This window comes from Rhinichthys klamathensis, unplaced genomic scaffold (genome assembly GCF_029890125.1).
Source record: "Rhinichthys klamathensis goyatoka isolate OS25496 unplaced genomic scaffold, OSU_Roscu_1.1 h1tg000170l_1, whole genome shotgun sequence".
Lineage (NCBI taxonomy): Eukaryota > Metazoa > Chordata > Actinopteri > Cypriniformes > Leuciscidae > Rhinichthys > Rhinichthys klamathensis.
Window position 1 is genome coordinate 2,789,064 of NW_026606701.1, and position 25,260 is coordinate 2,814,323.

The 25,260-nt window shown below is 37.8% G+C and overlaps 1 protein-coding gene across 1 annotated transcript in view; it reads right to left on the reverse strand.

Moving 5' to 3' along the window:
* Nucleotides 1-721: 721 nt before the first annotated feature.
* The window catches only part of gmds (GDP-mannose 4,6-dehydratase), a 66,784-nt gene continuing 42,245 nt past the window's right edge, over nucleotides 722-25,260 (reverse strand). The window contains exons 8-11 of the mRNA XM_056259944.1: nucleotides 14,701-14,819; nucleotides 14,398-14,494; nucleotides 1,299-1,367; nucleotides 722-1,209 (exon numbers count right to left, since the gene is read on the reverse strand). Of these exons, the coding sequence (XP_056115919.1) occupies nucleotides 1,147-1,209; nucleotides 1,299-1,367; nucleotides 14,398-14,494; nucleotides 14,701-14,819 (348 nt within the window). The 3' untranslated portion in view covers nucleotides 722-1,146. The remainder of the gene's footprint in view (nucleotides 1,210-1,298; nucleotides 1,368-14,397; nucleotides 14,495-14,700; nucleotides 14,820-25,260) is intronic.

A 25,260-nucleotide genomic window follows, 5' to 3' on the forward strand; every position in this document is an offset into this window, starting at 1 on the left:
CGCGGTGGGCCGTGCTCGCGCATCTGGAATGAGGGACCGCGAGGCCTCGCTCGTGGACGCCCGTTTCCCTCCGAATACAAGAGAGCGGTTGTGTTCGGCGCGAGGGGCTCGATGACCGCCAGGCAACCCGCGAAAGCTGGCACGAGCCGCTTTCTGACGCATTTCAGGGTATACAGTATTTAACTTCTGAGGCCAGAGAATGAAAATGAAAAGTTGACCTTTATTCTCAAAAATGTTGTTTACTGACTTTAACCATGTAATCTCGAGCTTTTACTCAGTAAGTTAATAGTCTATATAGCTAAACCTATATCTATGTTGTTCTGTTTAATATTGTAAATTATACAAAAAAGTAATAAATCACTGTTATCACGCAACATGTAGGTTGAAATGACAAATTTAGGCTACCAAACCTTTCCACATGTAGACCAGGCCTCAGGGACTGACTAATAACTAAATAGGCCAACATAAATGAAATAAAACACACACAAAAAAGATGAACATGTAAACCTCTATTTGTGTCAATCTGTCCCACCTCAACATTTATATATATATATAAATAAAGGTTATTCATTTTCATCTAGGCCTATTCTTTTAAGATGAAGTTTGAAGACACGCAGATCTAACATATTACCAGTACCAGAGAAAATAGCTTGAAAATCATCTTGGACAACAAGGAGAAAAAAAAGGCTGAGAACCACAAACAGACTCTTTGAGAATTATTTTGTATTTTTATTTTAAATAATTTTTAATGTTCCAACCAACTATTAATGTTTCAATTTGAGGAACCATGGCTAAAACCGCAACAGAGACCTTTAAAAAGCTCTACAAACCCTTTAAAATCCCTTATTTATACATTTTTTTTTCATGATTATGAATAAAAACAGCTTTATAAAATGGATAAAAATCATTTAGATAGAAAAACTAAAAATCAACACACATGACCATAAATATGACAGTATTAAGGAATGAAAAAGGCAACACCGGGGACCCTCAAAACATAGTGCAAGTGAGATCAGAAAGCTGAATCAGGAGTGAAAACGATAGACGGAGGAACAGAAATGCAGTTGAATGCTTCTTCCAGTGTTCGCACACACAAACACATGACAGCCGCCTCTTCAACAAGCATGGAGATGAAGGCGTGTAGAATCAGGCATTCGGGTTGTTCTTCATGAGCTCGACGTCCGCGTCCACCATTTCTTTAACAAGCTCCTGTTCAAATACACATACAACGATTATTTCTCAAACTCGAGAGCGCTGGAAGTGACCCACATTGATTTTTTTTTTACAGAAACGCTCACCTCAAACGTCACACGTGGTTTCCAGCCCAGTACCTTAAAGGCTTTGGAGCTGTCTCCCTGCAAGAAGTCCTAGAAAAAGACCAAAAGAGTGTAAGATGAGGAAAAAAACAAAGTGGAAAAAAAGGGGGTTGGTTTAGTCCTCCTTTATAAACCGGACCTCCCAACCTGTATACACACACACACTCTTCTTCACTCTCACACACCCACATACAGTCGCCAGCACCACACACACAGGTGTCAAGCTCCATGTCTCTGGGGGAAGGTGAGGGCTGAGGCAGGCCATCCATCCAGCACCCCCTCTCACCCAGTGCCAGAGCATGATGGATTATGTGACTCTTGTGGCCTAACCCCTTCTGTTCTCCTGCTGTGATGGCAACACACACACACACATTTTGGGGTGCTTCTCAGGGTGGCGGTAAAGGGTTTGAGGGTGTCATTGCTGCTGATCTGATTACGCAAGAACACACACACGCACGCACTTTTGTGCCTTGACAAATGGGAGCGCTTGTTCTAATGCCCATGTTTTAATGTTGAACCCTGAGAAGTTACAGTCACAAACTCATGGTTCCATTTTAGCTCCAATTAAATCATTTAAATGACATAACCATACTTTAAAGTCTAATTAGCAAAATAGCATTCATTCATCAACATATGAAACAGCATGCAACCATCATAATCAAGACATGTATTAATGCGGCATATTAATCATAATTAGTCTTCACTTTTCTGAAAGCTAAATTAACATCAGCTGCTTTTGTCGCCCATCCAAGTCTTCACATGCAAACTACTACGGTACTGTGTCCTGACAACGCAAGTTAGTTTACAAAGCATTTGCAAGGAAAGAAAACCAGAACAGTATTCATTCAATGAAACCGTGTGCATTAGAATCATCAATCGTTGTGTGCAATAGCTGTTGCTATTAAATAGAAAGTGAGCAAGTCAAGACATATCAAAGGCACAATTTCACAGTTTAGTTTCAAACACTGGGCATTTTTGCTTGTTCAAAGAAGTTCTATATCTATGTGTCAGGGATTATAACAGAAGCCGTACCTGCATATATGGCAAATAAAATGCAAAAAAATAAATAAAAAAGTGATAATCATCATCTGGGCGCATTTTTATTGTGTGCGACTGAACACTTAACGTAAAGGAATTCAGGACTAATGGAGAGACAGACCGTGACACACATCAAGAAACTTTTGTTAAGTTATGGCATGACTACACATGACATTTGAGATGCATATTTGCATGCATATTTCAGTGACTTTCTGGTCGAGTTTGAATGTTTTTGAGACATGCTTCATGACAAAACGGCATGCTCAAACTATCTATTTCACACACAGATTGAGCAACGGTCAACAAGTCAAAGGTCAAATCTACAAAATCAGTATGACCACTTCAACAAAGCACTCAAAAGTCTGTCAAACTTCTATTGATGAACAATAGATAATTGAAAGGAAATTTTAAAATGAAACTATCAGATGGCATCCTATTTTCTAAATATATATACCATGGGATTAATTAGTTTTTTTTATTTACTTTACATGCAAATGTATACTTTTATATAAACACACGCTCAATAATTCTATTCAGCAAGGATGCATTAAATTGATCAAAAGTAAAAGTAAAGACTAAAACAATGTCAATTTCAAATAAATAGTTCTTTTAAACATTCTATTCTTCAAAGAATCCCATAAAATATATATATATATATATCTTGGTTTCCACAAAACTATATAGCTATAAGCAGCACAAATGTTATTGAAATTAATATTAATAAGAAATGTTTCATAAGCATCAAATCCTCATATTACAATGATTTCTGAAGGGTCATGTGACACTGAAGACAGCAGTAATGGCTACTGAAAGTTCAGCTTTGCCATCACAGGAATAAGTGAAACTAAAATATTTTAAATGCTAATCATATTTCACATTTATACTTAATTAATTTCACATAATATTTAATATTTATAATGTATTTTTAATCAAACAAACTTGGTGAACATGAGAATTCTTTTAAAAACAATAAAATCATACAGACCTTCAATTTTTTAACGATATAAAACACATATCAGAACGTGTAAAAGAGACAAAAGTCAATGCAGAAAAACCTGAATTCACACAAGGGAGAACGTCTCTCTCAGATTCTTGCTTCAAGAGTTTAATAAATATTTATCTGATCATGTAAACCCTCTCCAGCAAAGAGACACTGACCCTAAGTGTCTGACACTTTAAATGGATGCGTATGTGAGAGACACGAGCAAGATGAATCCAAAAGTACATGGTGGAACCGAACAAGAAATCCACGGCTGTTCGACAGACTTTGCTATGTGCTGTGCAGTTGTGTGTGAGTGAGTTGTGTTATTTGATGCAGGATGTTGAGGAGGGATCAAAGACTCCAATGATTTCCCTTTTCAAACAACAGCCAATCACAGAGCAGGAAAACTATATTAAGTGCAAAAGAACATCTGAATCTAAATAACTTCAGTGTCAATGTGTTAATAGCCAGACTTGAATGACAAGATGGCAGCCTGAAAGCATTTGTAAGAGTTACATGTACTCAATGGTGTGTTTATTACAGAGGATCTGTATGTGCTTACATGTGGTATTGGCAGTGTGTTTGTGTGTTTACAAGCCTCAGAGAGCTGTATCTTCTGGAGCAGAGTCTACATGTTTTGGCAGAGTGACCGCAGCGGAGCTGAGCATACAAGAGTCCAGCCTGCCAGCATGTACATAATTCACCTCATTCAAATGACCCAGATACTTTTTAATTTTTCATCTCACCTGTTATTATGCCTTCACTATGGGTGGGGGGGAGAGAAAGAGAAGAGCTACGACAACTGAAAGGCACGACACACATTTACCTCAGTTAAAGGTAAAGTTCACCCAGAAATGAAAGCCCAGTCATCATATGACTTTTCCTCTTCTGCGGAGCATAAAGGAAGATATTAGAACTGTTTTTGTGCATACTATGAAAGTCAATGGGGTCCAAAACAAAATTGGACTGGTCCACAGAAGTAAGTAAGTCATAGTTTTGGAATGACACGAGGGTGAGTAACTTTTTTTTTTTTTTTTTTTTTTTGAGTGACCTATCACTTTAACACTACTAGAATTATTATCACGAGCTCCTTCACATTTCCAACTCATGTGTATAATAAAAAAACGTTCTTGTCTGGAGTGATCGAGAGTGAGAGAAGAGGAGGAAAAAGAGGACGAGACAGGAATGACATGGAGAGAAAGGAAAATGATGATAAATTGAAAGCTCGGGGAGACGAGCTGTGTGAAAGTTAAAGAGCGAGAGAGGAGAAAGCATGAGGGAGAGGGAGTGAGGAATGCGAGGTGTCAGGAGTTCAGCAGTCTGACAGTGTGAGTAAGAGTGCCGAGAGCCAGAGTTAATTACTCAATCAAGATAACGAGCCTGGGACATGCCATTTACAGAGGGCAGCCCACAATTAACCTCCCCTCTCCCACTACACGAGCGCACACACACACACACACACAAGGAAATTATGACACATGGCACAAACAAACCCAACTGCTACACAAGTTAACACATTTTCAAAGTTTAAGACACCTGCAAAAAAAAAAAAAAAAAACTACTACAGCGCATGATCATTTTATTTAATGCTAAATAGTGTATTGATAGTGTATTTAAAATGTTCCTTTCATTAACGTAACTTACTTATTTGCAACCGATTCAAACTAAGATTGAAAAAAAATTGATGTATGATTTGCTTTGAAACAATTTTCATTCAGAAAATGCTAGTAAATCTCTCTACTAATGACAAAGAAACAGCAAGTAACACATTAAATTAAACATGAAATTTTGAAATACAGAGACTGAAATAGTACTTTCTTATAAAAAGTACCACAGAATATTCCAGGTTTAATGCAAGTTCATCTAAGTCTACAGCATTTGTGGTAAATGTTGATTGTCACAAAAATTTATTTTGACTTATGCCCCCTTTAAAAAAACAAACACTGGCTCTTACAGTAGCCTGTTTTTCATTACAGATGCGAAATGACAGCGCTTACCGATGTTATGCGACTAAAACGCGATAAGTCATTCCAAAAATCATGGCAACGGATGTTGGTAGGTTTACATACATTTCCATTGGGCATATTTTCAATTCGCAATTTCAATTTTCGCTATTTGAAGGGTAATGGAAACGCAGTTAGTAAAAGTGAATGGGACCAGTCTACAAATGCTAACCTCGCTATAACCACAAGAGACATAGGCTACACAATAAGTGTGTTAACATGATTTTAGTGTGAAAAATCACAAGCATTTCTGCGTAAAGTTATAAACAACGAATATGTTATAATGCCAACATAATTCAAAAAAACCCTAAAATGACTGTGAAAATGATCGAAACAGCTTTACAGCTCAAATAATACTTAAGTTTTAATGGAAGTAAATTCAATTTATGTGTGGTTTTATAAAATTATAATCATCACATTTCTCATTTCAAATCCTCCAAAAATTCAATGCATATGTCTCACGTTACCTTCCTAACTTTTGCTTCTTTTAAAAGTAAATGTGGGACAGGCCGATTTTTTTTTTAATTTTGAGGTAAATCAACATTACGCCACAAATGCTTTTAAATGAGCTGGTACCAAACCCGGAATAATTCTTTAATGTTGCACATTTTAGTTCAGTAATAGACATCTATTGATGTAATATCTTCACTTTCTCTCTCAAAAGGGAGTGTCTTTCACCTCTAAACATATATATATATATATATATATATATATATATATATATATATATATATATATATATATATATATATATATATATATATATATATATATATATATATATATAATTCACCTGTTTATTGAGAAGCTATACACTTGGCTTGGTTTTTAAGTGTTATATTCTCAACTCACTTTCTTTTTTAAAAGCTCTTTCTCTCTCTTTCCCCTCCGTGGGGCCCAGGGTGGTTCCGCTCAGTCAAAGTCCTTCAGGAAATACCAGAGAGTAGGCCAGGGGAGAACGTACACCCCTCTCTCCCTCTTTATTTTTTTAGTTCTGTTCTCTCTCCCTCTCTTTTTCTCTCTCCCCGATGCATCAACAAGAACAGAGTGTGAGACAGAGTAGCACGGTAAAAAAAAAAAAAGTCCCGGGGCGCGAAGAAAAATGACCCCACGTTTTTAAAAAGTGCCATGTAATGTTATGAAAGAGAGTTAAGCTCTACCGTAAAGTGTGAAGTAAATAAAAGTGGATGTATATATGGTCATCATGAGGAAAGGCTGTACGGTAAGAGCGCGGCTTTATTGCAGGTTTGAGTTCCACCTGGCACCCGGCCAGACTCTTTACAACATCATTCACACTCAACTTTAACAACTCTGACCTATTACACTGCATATCACCGTAAAACTGTCACACAGAGCCAGCCTCTCAACCACAGCAACTAGAATACCCAGAAAACCCTAAAGACTGCACTACCCATAAAGCATCACGACAGACATCAGAGGCTAAAACTCCACTAGAGGTGGGGGACCTGCCTTCAGCGCACACATAAATCTACCAACACACAAAAGCATGCAGATCAGTTGGCCACTGAACTGAAGCCCAGAAATAAAATGGATCTTGCATTCAAATTAAAAGCAAAGCCGCAGGTAAGTGATGATGCAGCTGTGTTTTGCATGCTGGTACTATGACGCTCAGCATGGGTCAGATAAGACAGACTCCTGCATTCACAGAGTGAGGGCCTCCATGTGTGTGTGTGTGTGTGTGTGTGTGTGCTGCTCACTACAGGATTCTTTTTATCTCGCTCCTGACCTCTCTGCCACAGAGCTGATAAGATCAGCCCATCCTGATCCTTGGAGTGAAAGGTCAAAGCCATCTTTCATTCCAACAGCACACCAAAAAAATAAGCATGCGCTTACATGTTACACAAACAAAGCACAATCATACACTATATACACACACATCATACTAATGCACTTATGATGTAATAAATATCATGTAGTTCAATTGAATGCTATAGCATTTACAGAGTGCATGACTCTTGCATTATCAATACAAGATCTTGACCAAAAATGGATGCACCTCTTGATGGAAATAACATCACAACATTTATTTCCATCAAGAGGTGCATACATTTTCTTTTATTGACAATGCAAGAGTCATGCACTAGTAGTAAAGTCTACTCCAGCACATCCCAAAGACTTTCACTGAATTCAAGGTCTGGACTCAGAGGTGCCAATTCATGTGTGAAAATGATTCTACCTGCTCCCTCCCAACCATTCTTTCACAATTTGAGCCTGATAAATCTTGGCTTTGTCATCCTGAAATATGGACATGATGTGTCTTACATGGTTGTTTGAGAAATGAAAAGCTACACACTCCATCAATTAAGGTTAGAAGAACTGTTGCCAAACATGCTAGAAACTAATAATCACAGTAATAATGATCCAATCATGACTCTTAAGCATTTGCCTATTTAAATCCAAACAGTGCGTGTGTCTGTGTCTGTATATATATATATATATATTTTTTTTATTACCATTACTAGAATATTTTATTTGTATTATGACACAAAAAAAATAACTAGCAAAGCCAATAGACATAGAATAAATATGCTAATGCGCATTAAATTAATAGGCCACAAAAGAACAACCATCTCAAATCCAAGTCTCTAAGAGATATGTGCGCACTATGTCTTTATCCACATTAGTGACACAATAATCCACATTATTCAATCATTATGTTGGGGCAATTCCTCAGGGTCGTCAAGTCTGTAAGTTGATTTGATGAAATACACACTGCTGGTGAACTGCAGCCTGGGCAGCTTGTGTTTTGTCTATCATCAGCATGCATGCTCACACTTAAACTTATTTACTGTTCATTACATTTCTATTCTTGGCAAACACATCCTAAAAGCATTCATATGCGTTCACACACAATTTAATACTTATTTTCAATAATCCTCGTAGTATTTGCCACCACCCCATAACCCCATGTTCATCGAGACATTCTCAAATCTTGTAAAAAGTTTACAAATTTCAGCTTAAATTACATCATATAACAAGGCGACCACAGCATGGTTCACAATGAAAAAACATTTTTTTGAGTCATTTTGAGATCTGAACAAGTTCAGCAGGGTATTCATAAACGAGTCAGTGAGTTACTAAACGGAGCAACTCGCTGTCTGTGGAGTTTGTTGCATAAATCAGAGTTTTTTGCTTTTTAATTATGCCCTCTCTCGCGCTCCTTTCTCTCTCTCATTCAAAATGAAAAACGAAAAGAAAAAAAACCATGAGGGTTTCCTGGGGACTGTCTGGAAAAGAAAAAGTAGAAAAAAAAGAAGGAAAAAAAGCCTTTTGGCTAACTTTGGTCCTCCTTTCCCAAAGTGCCTCATAAAAATTGTTTAAATCAGCATCCGAAAGAATGAAATGGATGTGCAAAATCATATTCACTGAAAGGCAGAGCTGGGACCGCAGGGTTCATGCAGCGGTCTTCAGCGGCCGTCTGTGGGACACATTCATCAGTTCAAGCTTTCACTATTAAACCCCCTCAATCAGCTAAAAGACAGACCGCTTGGTTTTGAAGTGTTCGTTATTGTACCCAATCCGCCTCGTTCTTGTGTATGTGCAAGAGGGACAATAAAAGCGAGCGAGAGAAATAAAAGAATGGCCACTATTGCTCTCCTGCTGTAAATCGTAAAAAGTTACCGAAATTCGCTTTAATATTTCAAGCTTCATTTAAATCGGGGTATTTCAGGCCTTAAAGCAAGTTAGCATATTATTTCAACGCGCACACACAGTTTCTTTGTTTGAGCGAGTAGATGGTGTGTGATGGACAGACAAGGCCAAGCGCATTACCTGCTTTTCTCATTGTGAAGCTAAAACTACGCATACCTCCTTAAGGAATGTGAGCGAGTGTGTGTCGACTGAAAGAACACATCCAGTAAAAGCGAGATACAGGTTGCGTTTGCAGCAAAGCCACGGATGAAATCCTGCCCTACGCACACGCTTCCATGCAGACACGCTCGTTATGAGATCTGTAAAGGTTATGCAAATAAAGATGGCCGATTTGGGTTTCATCATTCGCTCGCAATTTACGCACTTCCAACCACAAGTTACGTCTGACATGATAGCCATCACTCAGAGGCTTCATATGTTGATCTTGGGAATGATAATAATGCATAGAGCCATTCATCTAACAGCAGTTTTTGGGTGTGACAGTTATTTTTAGCTCTAATGTGGGATCTTTCAGCCAGAAGATTTTTATCTGTCAGTAATTATGTTTTCATAAATCATGCAGGTGTAGCATAAATGAAAACAGATTAGGACGGCTCAAAAACAGCAGTTTGAGTGACGATTGAAGAGGGTCTCTTTGGAAAAACATGTAGTGTATTCAACCCACTGCTTTCCTATTAATAAGTGTGTGTATTTCATTCAGTTACTCACTTCAGGGGAAGCAAGTGTGCTGGCAAAGAGGACCAAGTAAAAATTACAGTTAAAAATGAAAGGTCCTTTTTCTATTTGGTTTCAGCCAGAATAAGTTATTTGATTAATTATAGGCTTAATTCAACAGGTTTGAAACATGTACACATGTAGCCTGTGGACAACGCATTTGTAAATGTATCGCAAACACACACACACACACACTCTCATTCATCCTCAGAAGTGACCTGAGCCCAGCACTGACAGAGGAAATGCAGTGATTTACTTCCTATCGCAGAGGTTAAAGGTCGCATTCCCATTTCGCCTCAGTGTTGATGGATGACCTGTTCAGCTTGTGTCTTTAAGTATCTTGTACTGATATTATATAACAGTCCAATGATTGTACTTGAAACAGATTTCCTTCTTTCTGCACCAGCTCCTCTTAATCCTCTGATGTCACTCAACTTCAGGCTGCATACACTCACTCACACATCTTTTGGTCTCACCTTCCCATGATTCTTTCTTCTGAATGAAAGAGCTTTTTGGAAACACCCCGCTGACCCATACAAAGCAAGCATGTGTCTTAGAGAAAACCTCTGATCTATCAACAATCATTTAGTACCAATGTTTTCTTTAAAGATTTGGTGCCCTTTCTCATTCCTAAATGACCACCCACATTCACAAACTGACATCTACATGTGTTATGCATGTCAGAGTAAGGATGGGCATTTTGATCATTTTGTCTACTTGAATACTTGAAAGAAACTTAAATAGCTCAACACAACCAATGTTTCAAGTGGTTTCCCCAAATTCAACTGAAAATGCAACTGTTAATGACTTCTGCAGTCTCAAAATAATTCAACCCCCTGAATAGAATCCCTCAGCAGCACAAATCTGCAAAACAGGAGTTGTCTCAAGCACACCTGATGCAACTTATCAAGGGCTTCATTAGTTGCACCAGGTGTGCTTGAGCTAGAACACATGAAATATCTGAACTGCCAAGGTTTGTTGAGTGTCACGTTTGACTGCATGTTTAAAATATGGCTTAGTCAAAAGAATGGTCCAAAAAGTTAAGAGAAGATATCGTCGCCCTTCACAAACAAGGAACAGGATACAAAAAGATACCGAAGGCACTACATATTCCTAGAAGACACTGTTGGAAGCATAGTTCGCAAGTTCAAAGTTAAAGGAACTGTGGTTACACTACCTGGACGGAGGAAGGAAGCTATCAACGGCTTCAACCAGATTTCTGAGAAGGCAGGTCTAGAAAAACCCTCGAGTGACTGCAAAAGACCTGCAGCAAGACTTGGTGGTAACAGGCACTGAGGTTTCCACTTGCACAGTAAGGCGCGTACTAAACGCAGATGGTTTCCATGCCAAAACTCCAAGACGTACACCACTACTGACCCAAAAGCACAAGAAAAGTCTGCTCTAATTTGCTCAAAATCATATAAATAAGTCACAGAAGTTTTGGGATTCAGTTCTGTGGAGCGATAAAACAAAACTTTTCATTTTGGAACTTTTCGGCCCTATGGATCAAGGAATAAGAATGAAGCATATGCTGAAATGAACACTCTGTCTACAGTTAAGCATGCTCGGTGATGGTCTGCGGCTGCTTTGCATCCTCTGGCACTGGAAACCTGGAGTGTGTGGATGGCAAAATGGATTCATTGAAGTATCAGGAAATCCTACGAGAAGATGTCATGCCGTCAGTGAGGAAGCTGAAGATTGGGCATCATTAGACCTTCAAACAGGACAATGATGCCAAGCATACTAGGGGTGTAACGATATTTGAACCGAACCGAAAAACCGCGATACACCACCCACGATACGTATCGCGATACTCTCATGGCGAACCGAACACGCCCCGCCCCCTGCGGCCCCGCCCAGCCCCGGCTCATTGCACCTCATGTGTTATGTGTACACAACGAATACAGGGCTGTTGCCTAACCACCATTAACCACATATAATCGCGATAAGGTCAGTGTTTTGTTACTTTTGATAATAAGCAAGGTGTAATCTTTCAAATTATGTCTATTTGATCACGAAATGCAAACAATAAATGCCGTTTTGGCGCTCTTAGATGTGGCGTGACAGATATCACTGTATGCATGCGGCAGCGCGATCATCTCTTCCTCAGTTACAGAATAAACATGAATGGACACCCGAAGGTATGTTGAAAGATACAGTATACTTACTGAAAGGCATCATAACTCGTGTAAACACTCAATCAGTGTTTCAACAGCGGAAATACGTCAATAAAACGCTTAGTTTTTCACATAGCTTTATATTTACCTCAGGCAAGTCATTCAGTGTCCACAGCTTGCTGGTTTGCTAACTCTTTCACTAAATAAATGCTATATATTAGCCTATATATTATATTTTACTTAACCTGTTTATGATGTCTTGATTATTTAATGTATGTTTAAAATAGTTGTCATGAAAATAACAGCAACTGTGTAAATTATTATATGACAATAACAAATTAGAGTAAAAACATGTTAATGCAAAAATTGCCTTATGTGCAGTTTACATGTTTTCATACAATTTGTTATTTGAGTGTTGATTATTATTATATAATTTAGGTTAAAAGTCTAGGCTCTGTTGTTAAGCTTTAATGTTATAGTAATGTGCAAGTAAGGGCTGTAGTTTACAGCATTAGCAGATAATTTTGTTATCCTTGAGAAACGTTTACTTGTAATTGAATTAATTTAAAGACAAGGACACAATTTGTTCATTAAAGCACTGTTCAATAAAAAATAAAAGCAATTTTAGCTTTCTAAACCCCCCCACCCCACCGAAATGAACCGAACCGAACCGAACCGAGACCTCAAAACCGTGGGACGAACCGAACCGTCAGGTTTGTGTATCGTTACACCCCTAAAGCATACCTCAAATTCCACCAAGGTTTGGTTGCAGAAGAAATCCTGGAAGATTCTACAGTGGCGATCACAGTCACCTGACTTTAACCCCATAGAAAATCTCTGGTGGGATTTAAAGAAGGCTGTTGCAGCACGCAAACCCAAGAATACTACGGAACTGCAGGCCATTGCTCAAAGAATGGGCTAAGATTAATTAGAAACGCTGCCAGAAGCTGGTGTCTGGTTATACATCGCGTTTTCAGGAGGTTATAACAGCAAAAGGGTGTTCTACTAAGCACTGAAGATGCTTGCCATGAAGGGGTTGAATCATTTTGAGACTGCAGAAGTCATTAAAAGTTGCACTTTGTTGAATTTGGGGAAACCACTTGAAACATTTGTTGTGATGAGCTATTTTAATTACTTTTTTGCCAATATTTATATTTTGCCAATAAACCTGGTTTGCAATGGGGGTTGAATAATTTTGATTACAACTAAGTATATGGGGTTGGGTTAGTAAAAATGTTCATGTTTTTTTAAGAGAAGTCTCTTATGGTCAACAATGTTACATTTATTTGATCAAAAACACAGTTAAATCAGTTAAAACAGTAATACAGTGAAATATTACTACAATCGAAAAGAACAGCTTTCTATTTGAATATATTTTAAAATGTAATTTATTCCTGTGATGGCAAAGCTGAAATTTTAGCAGTGAAATACTCCAGTCTTCAGTCACATGTTCCTTTAGATATCATTCTAATATGCAGCCTTGATACTCAAGCAACATTCCTTATTATCACCAATGTTGAAAACAGTTGTGCTGCTTACTATTTTTCAAGATTTAATGTATCCTTGCTGAATAAAAGTATATTAATTTCTTTAAAAACAATTATACTGATCCCAACATTTTTAATGGTATTGTATATCAAAATGGCATAATTGGCCAATACATTGGGTCCCGCTGCTTATTCAGGGATTTGTATGTTAAGTGACACATTTTTAAGATGTTGTGTCAAGTTAAAAAGTTCTTCCACAAAGCCTTAAGACCCCTTCCATTGAGTTAGCTGAGAAGTTGTTTTTGAAATAAAGAACGCATCCTGCTTGACCACCCTCAAATCCTCTTCAGAGATCTGAGAACTGCTGATTAAATCGAGTGCAAGTCATCATGAACAATACTGACACAAACTGCTGTCTACTGATGCCACACAATAAGCAATAAGATCCCTTTTGATACATTATCGTGTAGTTAATATATGTCAATCAGTATGAAATGTTTTGAAGTTGAAATAGTTTCACAATTATTTTCATGATCAATCATTACTGTTACTTTCAGGTACTCAAGCCCATGCCAGAGTACAGCCTCCTTTGCGGTCAGAACATCAGTGTTATATTGGAAACATATATTCTCACTGCACATCTAGAAGTCAACACCTGTTGTATATTATAAAATATCAAACACATAATAAATCTCTTAATGGCACATTGGATGCTCTTAAGGCTGGAATACAATACAACTACACAACAGATTTGAAAACACTAGGCATCATACATTAAACGACTGAGGGTCACACACTACCAGACTTTAAGGTGATTCCAAACAACAAACTCATGCATGCTCTAACTGAAAGGAATCATAGTGTGAAGCTAAAAAGTGGAGCCTGTGCATATCATACACTACGTGATTTTCTGTCAAATATGTCAACTCAAATCTGCAGACTGGCTCTGATTTTCAGCAACTAGACTGTACAATCAGATAGTAATTCGGGGCATAAATCTTAGCGAAAGTGGTGTAGTGTATTCCAGCCTTTGTCTACGCATGAAGAAACAGTCTTGAAGCAACTCACCACTTCAGTTGGCCGGTAGTACTTCGAATCAACCTTCACATGAATGGCTCCTGTCTCCTGACAGCGGCCCACTTCATTCTCCTCCTTCCCCTCCCACCTGAGTGCGTGAACAAGAGCTTTGAACACATTCCTTCATCTTATTTGTTTCCCAATTCAGCTGTTAGCATATGTGTTACATATTTACAATATTTATGGTGTGTTTGCGCGTTGTTTTGTGGTCTTGTCCGCGAATCAACACCAGATGTGCCAGATTAACCAGATGGGCAAAATCTGAGATTGATGTTTGTGTATGCGTGCTCTTACACAATAGTTTTGCCCACGCGTTTGAAGGCCTTCTCCACAAACTCCCGTACGCTGTGCACTTCCCCTGTCGCTATGACAAAATCGATAGGCTCCTCCTGCTGCAGCATCAGCCACATCGCCTAGAAGACAAACAAACACAGAGATCAATATCATTATCATCCATTTGAGATGATGCATGTCACAATGCTGACCTTGTAAACATGGTAATTTTGGTGGGTAAATACATTCACAAATGTAAATGGAAGATCTGTAATCTTTACTTTATTTCTTCATGATTTTGTGAACACTTTTCAAAAAGTTTTAAAGATGGAAAGCTTATGGCCCTCTGTGAAATTATTTACTGTTTTAATACTGTCCTGATTTGCATCTTGGTTAAAGTCCATAAAATCCATTCCATTTTCCTTTTTTCTTTTTTTTTGTATGTCAATAAGTGTACCTTACGAAGTTGGTATGTTCGCTGTCTGACGTTGTAAATGTGCAAAACGTGAAATAAAAAGTGATTGAAGACGACATATCAAGATCCAAATTATATAATGACTTCATAGGACTAACAGTATCAAAGCAGCTTTATTTTCTCAGGTTCATATTTGGGATCAAGTATCAAGACTCCTCCACGTACACACGACACACACTCAACGCAGACACATCTGCTCCCAGTAGGATGTGCTTTTATGTGGTTACGATCTTACACACACCAACACACAAACACACAAGGCCATCCCCATCCTGACGTCAACACTAGGCCTCATGGGATGTCAATTGTGGGAATAAAGCACAGAGTTCCCAAGTCCATACAACCACTACACAAATGCACAGACTAAATCTAAATGGTGATCTAGATGAAAGAGGCAGTGCTTTTGGAGAAATAAATGGCGAGATACTTAAAACGAGAACGCTTGCCAAGAGGTCAATGGGTGATACTCTTCGGTCTCCTTTCTCTGGCTTTAGCTCCCTCTCTAACTCTTATACACATTTTCTGACTCCAGGGCTTCAGCATTCAGCCAGTTGGCCAGAGAATCGCAGTTCCCTTGACAGGACTGTGCTCTTTTCTTCCCCTCAGCTTGATGGAGGGATAAAGACCCCATCAGCACGTTTTATACGTTGCAGTGGGAGCACAGCACTTGGCCGCCCAACTCATTCATATTTCACTTCTGCAGCACTCACTTAAAAAAACTCTCAAATGAGATAGACAGACAGACAGAAAGAGAAAACCATAAAAAGAGACACACTGAGGGAACTGATACGGCTTTGAATTATATAACGGCACAAAGTCTAAGCAGTCAAACTGCATTTTGAATGTCTGTAGGTTCATTGAAAATGACTGTTCTACATCACACACCACTAAACACCCACTGTGCCTTCAGAGCCTCTGTTTGATTTGGTCTAGACTGAAATGTAGAAATTCCCTAAACACGCACATGCAGAGAATCCAAAATTTGCCAAAATTGAGAACTTCACCAAATTTACCAGCCATAATTTTACCGACCAAAAAACTGATTTTAGTTTCTTTTACACTATTTCATTAAAAGCAATACATAAAGACCAATCACACACCTGAATGGTTACAGGCAAGTGCATTGGACACATTCAACATGCTTAATGTTGCGGTTTTAAAAATATTGGAATCTGTGCAAGTTATTGAAGTTTGCAGTATTTTTTAAATAAATATATAAATTATATATATATATATATATATATATATATATATATATACACACACACACACATATATATATATATATTGCCCCTATGTTTTTTTGTTGAACATACTTGTGGCAAACATCTCAAGTCACTGTCACAGCTCTCAGTGTCTGTCACAAAAACAATGTAATGTTGTTCCTCATATTTTTGTTAAAGGGGTCATATAATGGTACATGCACTTTTACAAGTTGATTGTACTGAAATGTGTGTTGGCAGTGCCTGTACACAAACATCATATAATGATAAAAATCCATCCAGTGGTTTTGTTTTAATCTCCTTATATGTTTTCCCCTGCCTCAAATCGAGCCGTTCGTTTTTGTGACGTCAATAAAACAGACGCCCCTCCCATGATTGTTGATTGACGGGAGCGTTTCAACACAGACCCGCCCTTGCACATGAGGTAGCTGTCAATCATAGTCTGCGCGGCGCGGACCGGACCGGCGCGGTCATTGTTGATATGCTGGAGCACTGTCTATGAGCAGAATGGCGTCTAAGCGATTGTGGTGTTCTGTTCTTGGGTGTAATAACGAACACAGTCATTTTAATGTTCCTGAATCCGAACCGCTGAAGACGCAGTGGCTGAGTTTTGTTTTCGAAGGGAATATTCCCCACGAGCAACGTCAATGCTTTCATGTTTGCGCGAATCATTTCACACACCAGACTGCTTTATAAACGAGGGTCAGTATAAAGCTGGATTTGCTAAGAAGCTTTGCTAAAAAGGATCGGTACCAGATATTCGTGTTCCTGCTGAACCTCCAGAAGAACGGAAGTGAGTGAAACGTTTTATTAAACTTTATATTAATATATTAATCTTTGCAAATCGCTAGCTGCACGCTTCACAATGAATGCGTCTAAGGTTTACACGTAGGGTACATTACGGCATGTTTTCTATGTACGACGTTCTCAATATAATTCATAATTCCACGTTTATACTGAACAACGCGTTATGGTTATTGTGTTATTGTGTTACAAACGGTGTATGCACAGAACAGAGGGGCGGAGTGAGCGCAGCTCATGATCATTTAAAGCAGAGGTCTCAAACTCGCGGCCCGCGGGCCATTTGCGGCCCGCGGGGTGATATTTTGTGGCCCCCTACTTGACATTAAAGTTTAATGTTAGTGCGGCCCGTCGTTGCGTGTGCCGCGTTTAAAAAATAAAATAAAATTATCCCTTATGGGCTACCATAGATAGTCTCGTGACAGCTTACGGTGGGTTTGTTGTCAATAGTTGTCATAGACAACCGCGAAGTACAAACATACTGCGCCTGGAAAAAATGAGCGCGTCGCTTCAATTATGAGCGCGCTTGCCGCGCGCCTACATTTGAAATAACGAACTTGAGCGCGCAAAATATGTGAGCGCGATATGTGAACGCCCCCTTGGCGAGCTACCACCAATCAGGCCACGAGCTACTGGTAGCTCGCGAGCGACGTGTTGGAGACCCCTGCTCTAAAACAATGTGAGAATAATCATTTTGAGCTTGTAATATGTGTCCAACAGGTTGATAAGAAGGTTTGCTTTGATTTGTGCAGTCAGTAATTTGAGACACTATACATGTGTAGAAGAAATTTAATAAGACGGGCAGACATGACTGCAAATATTTGTATTTCAAAAGCAATAATTGTTTTTCTAAGTATAATAAAAGGAAATGTGCCTTCCAAAAAAAACATTCAATATCATTAATGTGTTGTATAAAGAAAATAAAAAGGACATAAGCAAATATAAATATCACAAATATGTGTTATCGACGATAGGAAGTTTGTAAAATGAACTTCAACTGTCAGAAGGACAGCTCATGAAGAACCAATCATGTACAGAAAGGAATGTTCAAATTCAGAGGAACAGTTCAGAAGAAACGTTAATAATAAATATTGAGAAGATTGGATCAGTTGTGCTCCTTTTTTGGAATACTTGAATACTATTTTTTGTGGAATACTTGATGCGGCCCCGCCTGACCCCGACTCTACCTCCAGCGGCCCCCAGTTAAGTTGAGTTTGAGACCCCTGATTTAAAGGCATATGCACTGAAATGGCGTGCTGAAAACAGAGCTGTTTTTGACCAGGTAAAATAAGTGTTTTCTTACAATACTAATGATAATTTTTAGTTAAAGTATATTACAAACTTTTAATATAGACCCTAAAGAATCATATTAGCTTGTACAAAAATGGCATTATATGACCCCTTTAAGGAATATTCTACATATGTGTTGTCACAGAGTTCTGGAGAAGATAATCGTCTGACAGTACATTTTACCCGAGGCGAAATTTGTTAGTTGTGACAGATGTTTTCTTTAGAAGACACATGTCACTGACATCAAGAGGGGGTCAGACTTCTTACAGCTTGAGATAAACCATGTAATGTTGCAATTCCTAATAAAATTACCAGAAAATTGGCAAGTAATATTATGTACACAAAGGTTTAATGGCAGTTGGTGATCTGTGAGAAGTATAAACACACGTAAAATATGTAATAATTACCATGATGTCACACTGAGGCTAGTGTGAGGAATGTAAAAAATAATAATAATGTAATTTAAAAACCAATACAGCTTCTAAATGATGAAACCTACAGGTAACAGAGGTGAACGTGTGTGTGCATGTGTGTGAGAGAAAACCAGAGACACAAACATAGCCTGAAACAGAGAGGTCAAGCGAAGGGAGGACATTGTGCCTGCACAATTCTCTGATCTTATTTTAGTCATAACAAACAGCATTCTCTCTTCTTTTTTTCTTTATCACAAACATACACACTGACAGCTAAGTGAAGCACTGTAACAGATTCATTGTTGTAATCTTCTCCACCGTGTTAGGTTTGCTTTTACAGCCATTATTATTTGGCAACTATTTGGATTTGTCAGCAAAGACTTTCGGGAAATGTGAGATGGTTTAGCACCACTGTAAATGTATCCAACAGGAAAAAATTTCTGAACTGAAACCCGGCTAGTGCTGTATCGGTCTTAACATCCCTTGCTTTCCGTCCTCTTCTCTCCATTCCTCCCTCACACCTCTCTCCAAGGATCATTAGCGCTGTGAGAGACAGCTGAGAGGCCAGCAGCACAACTCCCTTCCCCTTCCTTCCTGTTCACACACACTCTCTCCTGGCATTTTGGGAGGAGTTTGGATACACTGAGGCTCTCTGGGTATTTCAGCAGCAAATTTGCAAACTTTGTGTACAAAAAAGAAAAGGATGCTTTCATTATTTGTCTACACGGTTTAGCACCTCATTATATATTGTACTTTTGTCTCAAAATATCATATTCCTAGGTCTCTAAGGTCTTCAAATAACTTGTTTTTCTTGGTTCCTAGATGATCGTGCCTTCTCTGTCGTGGCCCACGCATGTTAGATTATCTCAACTACTGATGCTTTAAATATAATTTTAAAGGAACAGTTTACCCAACAATTAAAATATTGTTAGTATTTACTCATTGTATTAATAAAACAAAAACTGATTTGATTGATTCGTTTGATCTCAATGTATTTGGTGAATATAAATAAATTGCTTTATAAATAAATGTAACTTGACCTGGCTAGAAAAAGTCATAAAAAAATTAATAATAAAATAAAAATGATTTACTATTTAATTCCCTCATGTCATTCCAAACCTGTATTATTATTTTTGTCTTGTGGAAGACAATAAAAGATACATTGAAGAATGGTTAAACCGTTTCTGCCCATATGCTAAAAGTCAATGGGGTCTAAAACAAAATTGGCCCAAACTGACTTTTATTGTATGAAGAAGAAAAAACAGACTTTTATTCCAAAATATATTTTTGTGTGTGTTCCACGCAAGGAATAAGGTCATACAGGTTCGAACAGCTTTGCTCAATCCAAGGTTAAGTCACTTCCTTTAATATCGGCCTAAAAACCTGTGCATAGATCGGTAAACACACACATACTGTACATCTGTTTAACTGATTACTTTAAAGGGTCACAGAGGTAGAGCAGGTTGTGAGGTTCAAGGGCAGTTTCCTTCTCCAGTGGATCAGGACGAGACTGAGCTTTCCAAAAATGACAAGAACGGCAGTTTGTTTTGAATCGGTGTCAGTGTTCCTTCTGCCATACGTCCATGCGAGCAAACATAAACTTGGAAGAAAGGGTGGCGAGTTTAAAAAAGGTGAAAGAGAAAACAAAGGATTAACTGTGATGACATCCTCTTCTCGGCTTCAATGCCTCTTTTGTTTTAATGCATCTGGGCGTGTGCGACTATATTCCCCCGCAGGCAATTTAGAATGAAGTATCTTGAAATATTCAAATCATCTTAAGGTCTGGAATGGTAAATTATGACAGATTGTGCAATCGATGGTCATGTGACCGTATGCGTCCAATCATATTTTTCAAACAAATTTACATTAACTGGGCAGCTCATTTTTTTAAGGGGAAATGTGATCAACATTTATCCATGTACACTACCAGTCAAAAGTCTGGACACACCTACTCATTTAATAGAACTGTTTTTCCACATTTTAAAAGAACAGTAGTTATTGAAACTATGATATAGAACAAATCAAGGTATGGGAATTATGTAGTGGTAAAATAAATTATAAATGTTAATCTCCTTCAAAGTAGCCATCCGCTGACTAGATCGCATTTCAGTACACTTTAAATGTCATGCATAAATGTGTTGTTTTGTAAAGAAATTCATAGGCATAATTTATATTAGATCTAAGCCTTTAGATCAAATAATTAAGATCATAAGAAACAAATGTAGTCCGAAACTGCAGAGAAGAATGTCCAAACTTTTGACTGGTATGTAAAATTTACACATACTCTTAATATATTCAAAATTGTACAAAATTACAAAAAATAAAAAGTAAGAAGTTAAAAGTAAAAAGGTAAATAAAAAGTTAAAACAAAAGTAAAGTAAAAAGTGAAATACACAATACAAAGTTACACAATAAAAAGTTGCTAAATTTAAACATTTATTAACTTGTTAAAATTATTAATAAAACGGAAATTAAAACATCTTAAAAAAACACAAATTCATCTCATTACCGATATAACCTTTTGCCTATTTACATTTGTTTTTAGTTTGTTACTCTGCAATAAACAAACCTGGAGTTCTCTTTGCAACACTGAATCCAATTCAACCAAACATGCATTTACGAGAGAGAGAGAGAGAGAGAGAGAGAGAGAGAGAGAGAGAGAGAGAGAGAGAGAGAGAGAGAGAGAGAGAGAGAGAGAGAGAGAGAGAGAGAGAGAGAGAGAGAGAGAGAGAGAGAAAGAAAGAAAGAAAGAAAGAAAGAAAGAAAGAAAGAAAGAAAAAGGGTTCACACACTTCAGTTCACTTTATGGCATGTAAATAATTTCTCTTTCACGTCTTTCAGGTAGATCTTGCACATAATAATACAACTATTCATAACTATCCACTGGAAAGGACACACACACACACACACACACACACACACACACACACACACACACACACACACACACACACACACACACACACACACACACACACACACACACACACACACACACACACACACACACACACACACACACACACACACACACACACACACACACACACACACACACACACACACACACACACACACACACACACACACCCTGGAACTGACTCTATAGCTCCAGGAGTCATTGGTTTAAAAGGGTGCCTGTTTTTAAAAGCCTATTTTTATTTTTGGAGCTGCTGAAAGTTTAAATACTCCCCTCTACCCACCACAACACACACATAGACACAGTCTTTTTTTGTGTGGAGCACAGAAGTACTCTGTTTAATGCAGGTGGTTTGAATTAGGCAGAGACAGGCTGTCATATGGTGACACTTGCTCACACACACATACACTGAACGAGAAAGAGAGAAAGTTAGCACTGACCACTAAATGACTGAGTGAGAGAGACGATGAGAGTTTTTGACTGCGGATCACCTGGTTACTTCATTAATGTTATTTTAAATGGATTTTTACACACAGCTCACATTACTTGTGCTGGCCAATACAAAATGCACAAAACTGATACAACATTACACACGTCAAAAACATGGCAAAGTTCCAGTCAGAACATCTGAGCTGATGCATTGTGGATCTGTTCAATGGTCCATATATGGTCCTCCAACCCAATTTCAAGAGAACAAAATTTCCACAACATCTTTTTTTTGGGGGGGGGAGCTGTCGCCATTGGAAAAGTCACATGACAGATTGAAGCAAAGTCACATGAAATTTGATGCCAATCTAGGTTTTTATTTAGCAAATGTTTTCCATTGTAATTTATAAGCATGTCTTCTTATTGAATAAGAAAAATAAGAAACTGATAATTTCTTTATTTTATTTGCATCTTGATGTTTCCATTCAGGATGTTTTATGCAATGCCCCCAAAATTTGGATGATAATACATGAATGGAAAGCTGGCTATTCAATTTAGGTGAATTAACAACACTAAAAAACTTTTTGGTTAATCATTATTTATATTAAACATTTTTATCAATGTCATTTTATATTTGACATCCTTTCAAATACCTGCTCACTTTTTAATGAATGAATGAATTAAATTTTATTTTATTATATTTAGCATTTTTATTTTATTTTTTACATTTTTATAAATTATACTTTGTACTCCGTATTTGACATGCTTCCAAATACCGGTCTTATACATTTATATATATATATAAAAAAATTATAAATTATATTTTATGTTTAGCATCTTTTCAAATACCTGCTAAAGAACATCCTGAGATGCACTTTGGAAATCACTGTCCTAAAAGTTTAAGAGGTATCCTTTCTCACAACCAACGAGGCTGAAGAGCCAGATTGTAGATCGACATATCGATCATGAAAATGACTGACCAGTAGAGACAGGAAAAAAATATAATTTAATCAGATGGAAGATAAAAAACGGTTACAGATGCAGTTTATTGACTGGAACTCATATGCATTCAGACAGTGAGGTGTGTGTGTGTGTGTGTGTGTGTGTGTGTGTATATAAGAGAAAGAGAGAGCAGTCAAGATGGTTATCAGGGCCGTTTAGCCCCTCGTTGAGAGCAGATTGGTTACAAATTGGAAAATGAGGAACAGGTGTGTGAGCAGGGACACACACTCCCATACACATCCATTAGCAGTGCACACAACTTCTGTGACCGCAGAAATTCTGCAAGCGGGAAAACAGAAAAGTTCTATAAATGTTCGCAATAAACAGATGAGACGGCACGCACACACACTCACTCATACATGTCCTCTCTCTGTTCTTCTGCTGTCTGTTTCACAGGTGGCTTCATTTTGTGTGGTCATATAAAAGTGAAAGGTCAAGCTGTAACACTGTCGGGAATTTTCTCACACATTAAGACGCTTTTAATTGTATTTGTGAGTGAGAGACAGATTGAATGAACATTTATGTGGCCAAGACCTCTGCCCAATGAACAATGCGTGTGTGAGAACGTGTGTGAGACAGAGCGATGACAGTCGTATTTGTGGAGGCATGCTGTGCTGGCGAATCTTACTGCTGATGCTTTCCCCAGGTGAGTTTTTACTGCCTGGAGTACAATGAACAAAGAGAGGTGTGTGTATGCGAGTCTGTCATTTTCCTGCCTGTCTTAGCACTGTCACAAAGACAGACAGACAGAAAGAAGGATCTGCCTTCTCTTGGTCAGAGGTGCAAAAATATCAGAGGTCTCGGCAAATGCTGAATAAAGTGGCGAGCAAAAGATCTGATATGAGATTGATATGAACCATGAAAATATCTCAAAACAGAGAAAGAACAGAAAATATTAAGTCAGAATTTGGCATAGGTCAGGAGGGTTAACTAGTAATCCACCAACCAACAAGTCAATTAATGAGGAAGAATAACCTTTTTTTTTAAAATATTTGCTGCTTTAAATGGGAATTTAGACACGTCTTCTCAGAGAAATTTTCTGCGAGCTGAAACAGTGTTGCACTTTGTTGAGCAACACAAGAAAACTCTTGAAAACAGTTGCTTCGCTAAATTCAAATTTTAATTCAAACTAGCCACTGAAACACAAATTTACCATAGCAGCATCAAATTTCAGGACAATTACTGTCAGATTTAATTTTTAGAGTTTTTTGCACATATCTAGTCAGAATGCTCTATAACTTTTTATATGATTCCTATATTTATGTATGATGCATTACAAAAGGTACTTTTGTAATCCATTATACGTTTTCCTAAATTGATTTACTTACATAGGCTAAAGTAGTGCATTATAACATGTGACTAAAGATCAAATTTGGTTTTGATCATGTAATGCATTAAATTCATCAAAATTCTAACCTGGAATAGATAAGTACTATAATACATTATAACGACGGTTACAATGATGTACAACCACAGATATTACGAATGCATCATAACACGAGATATTATCATGATGCATTTATACTTCATAGAAAGAGTCACCGAATTTTGATATGCTAAAATGGTTTAGCTGATCGGAAGATATGGAAGAGAAATTAAAATCTATCATAGACACAACTTCCCCTGACAGTGAGGAAAGATTGTACTGCATCTTCTATGTGCACATTTTGCTAAAATTGTCATTTTTGCCTTAAAAGATGAAACCACCTCCTGTCTAGTGCTATCAGTCAAGCTATATCCAGTCCAACCAATCTGATGATACTCCAGAAAATGAAATTTAAACTAAATATTAGCCTTATAACTGTGCGGGTTCTTAGTTTGTATAATGAATCAGTGAATTTGCAAGCTGGCACGCGTCTATATCAGGTGAAATGAATGCACAGCAGCAAGTGTGTGGCTATTAAACTCTATAATCTTTCTAAAAGTTGCAATAAACCTGTTCATCTAAACATTCAACCACAGACTATAATCATCTCACTTTACCAACAACCAGGCTTAAACAAACATCGGCACACATCCACAAGACCAAAC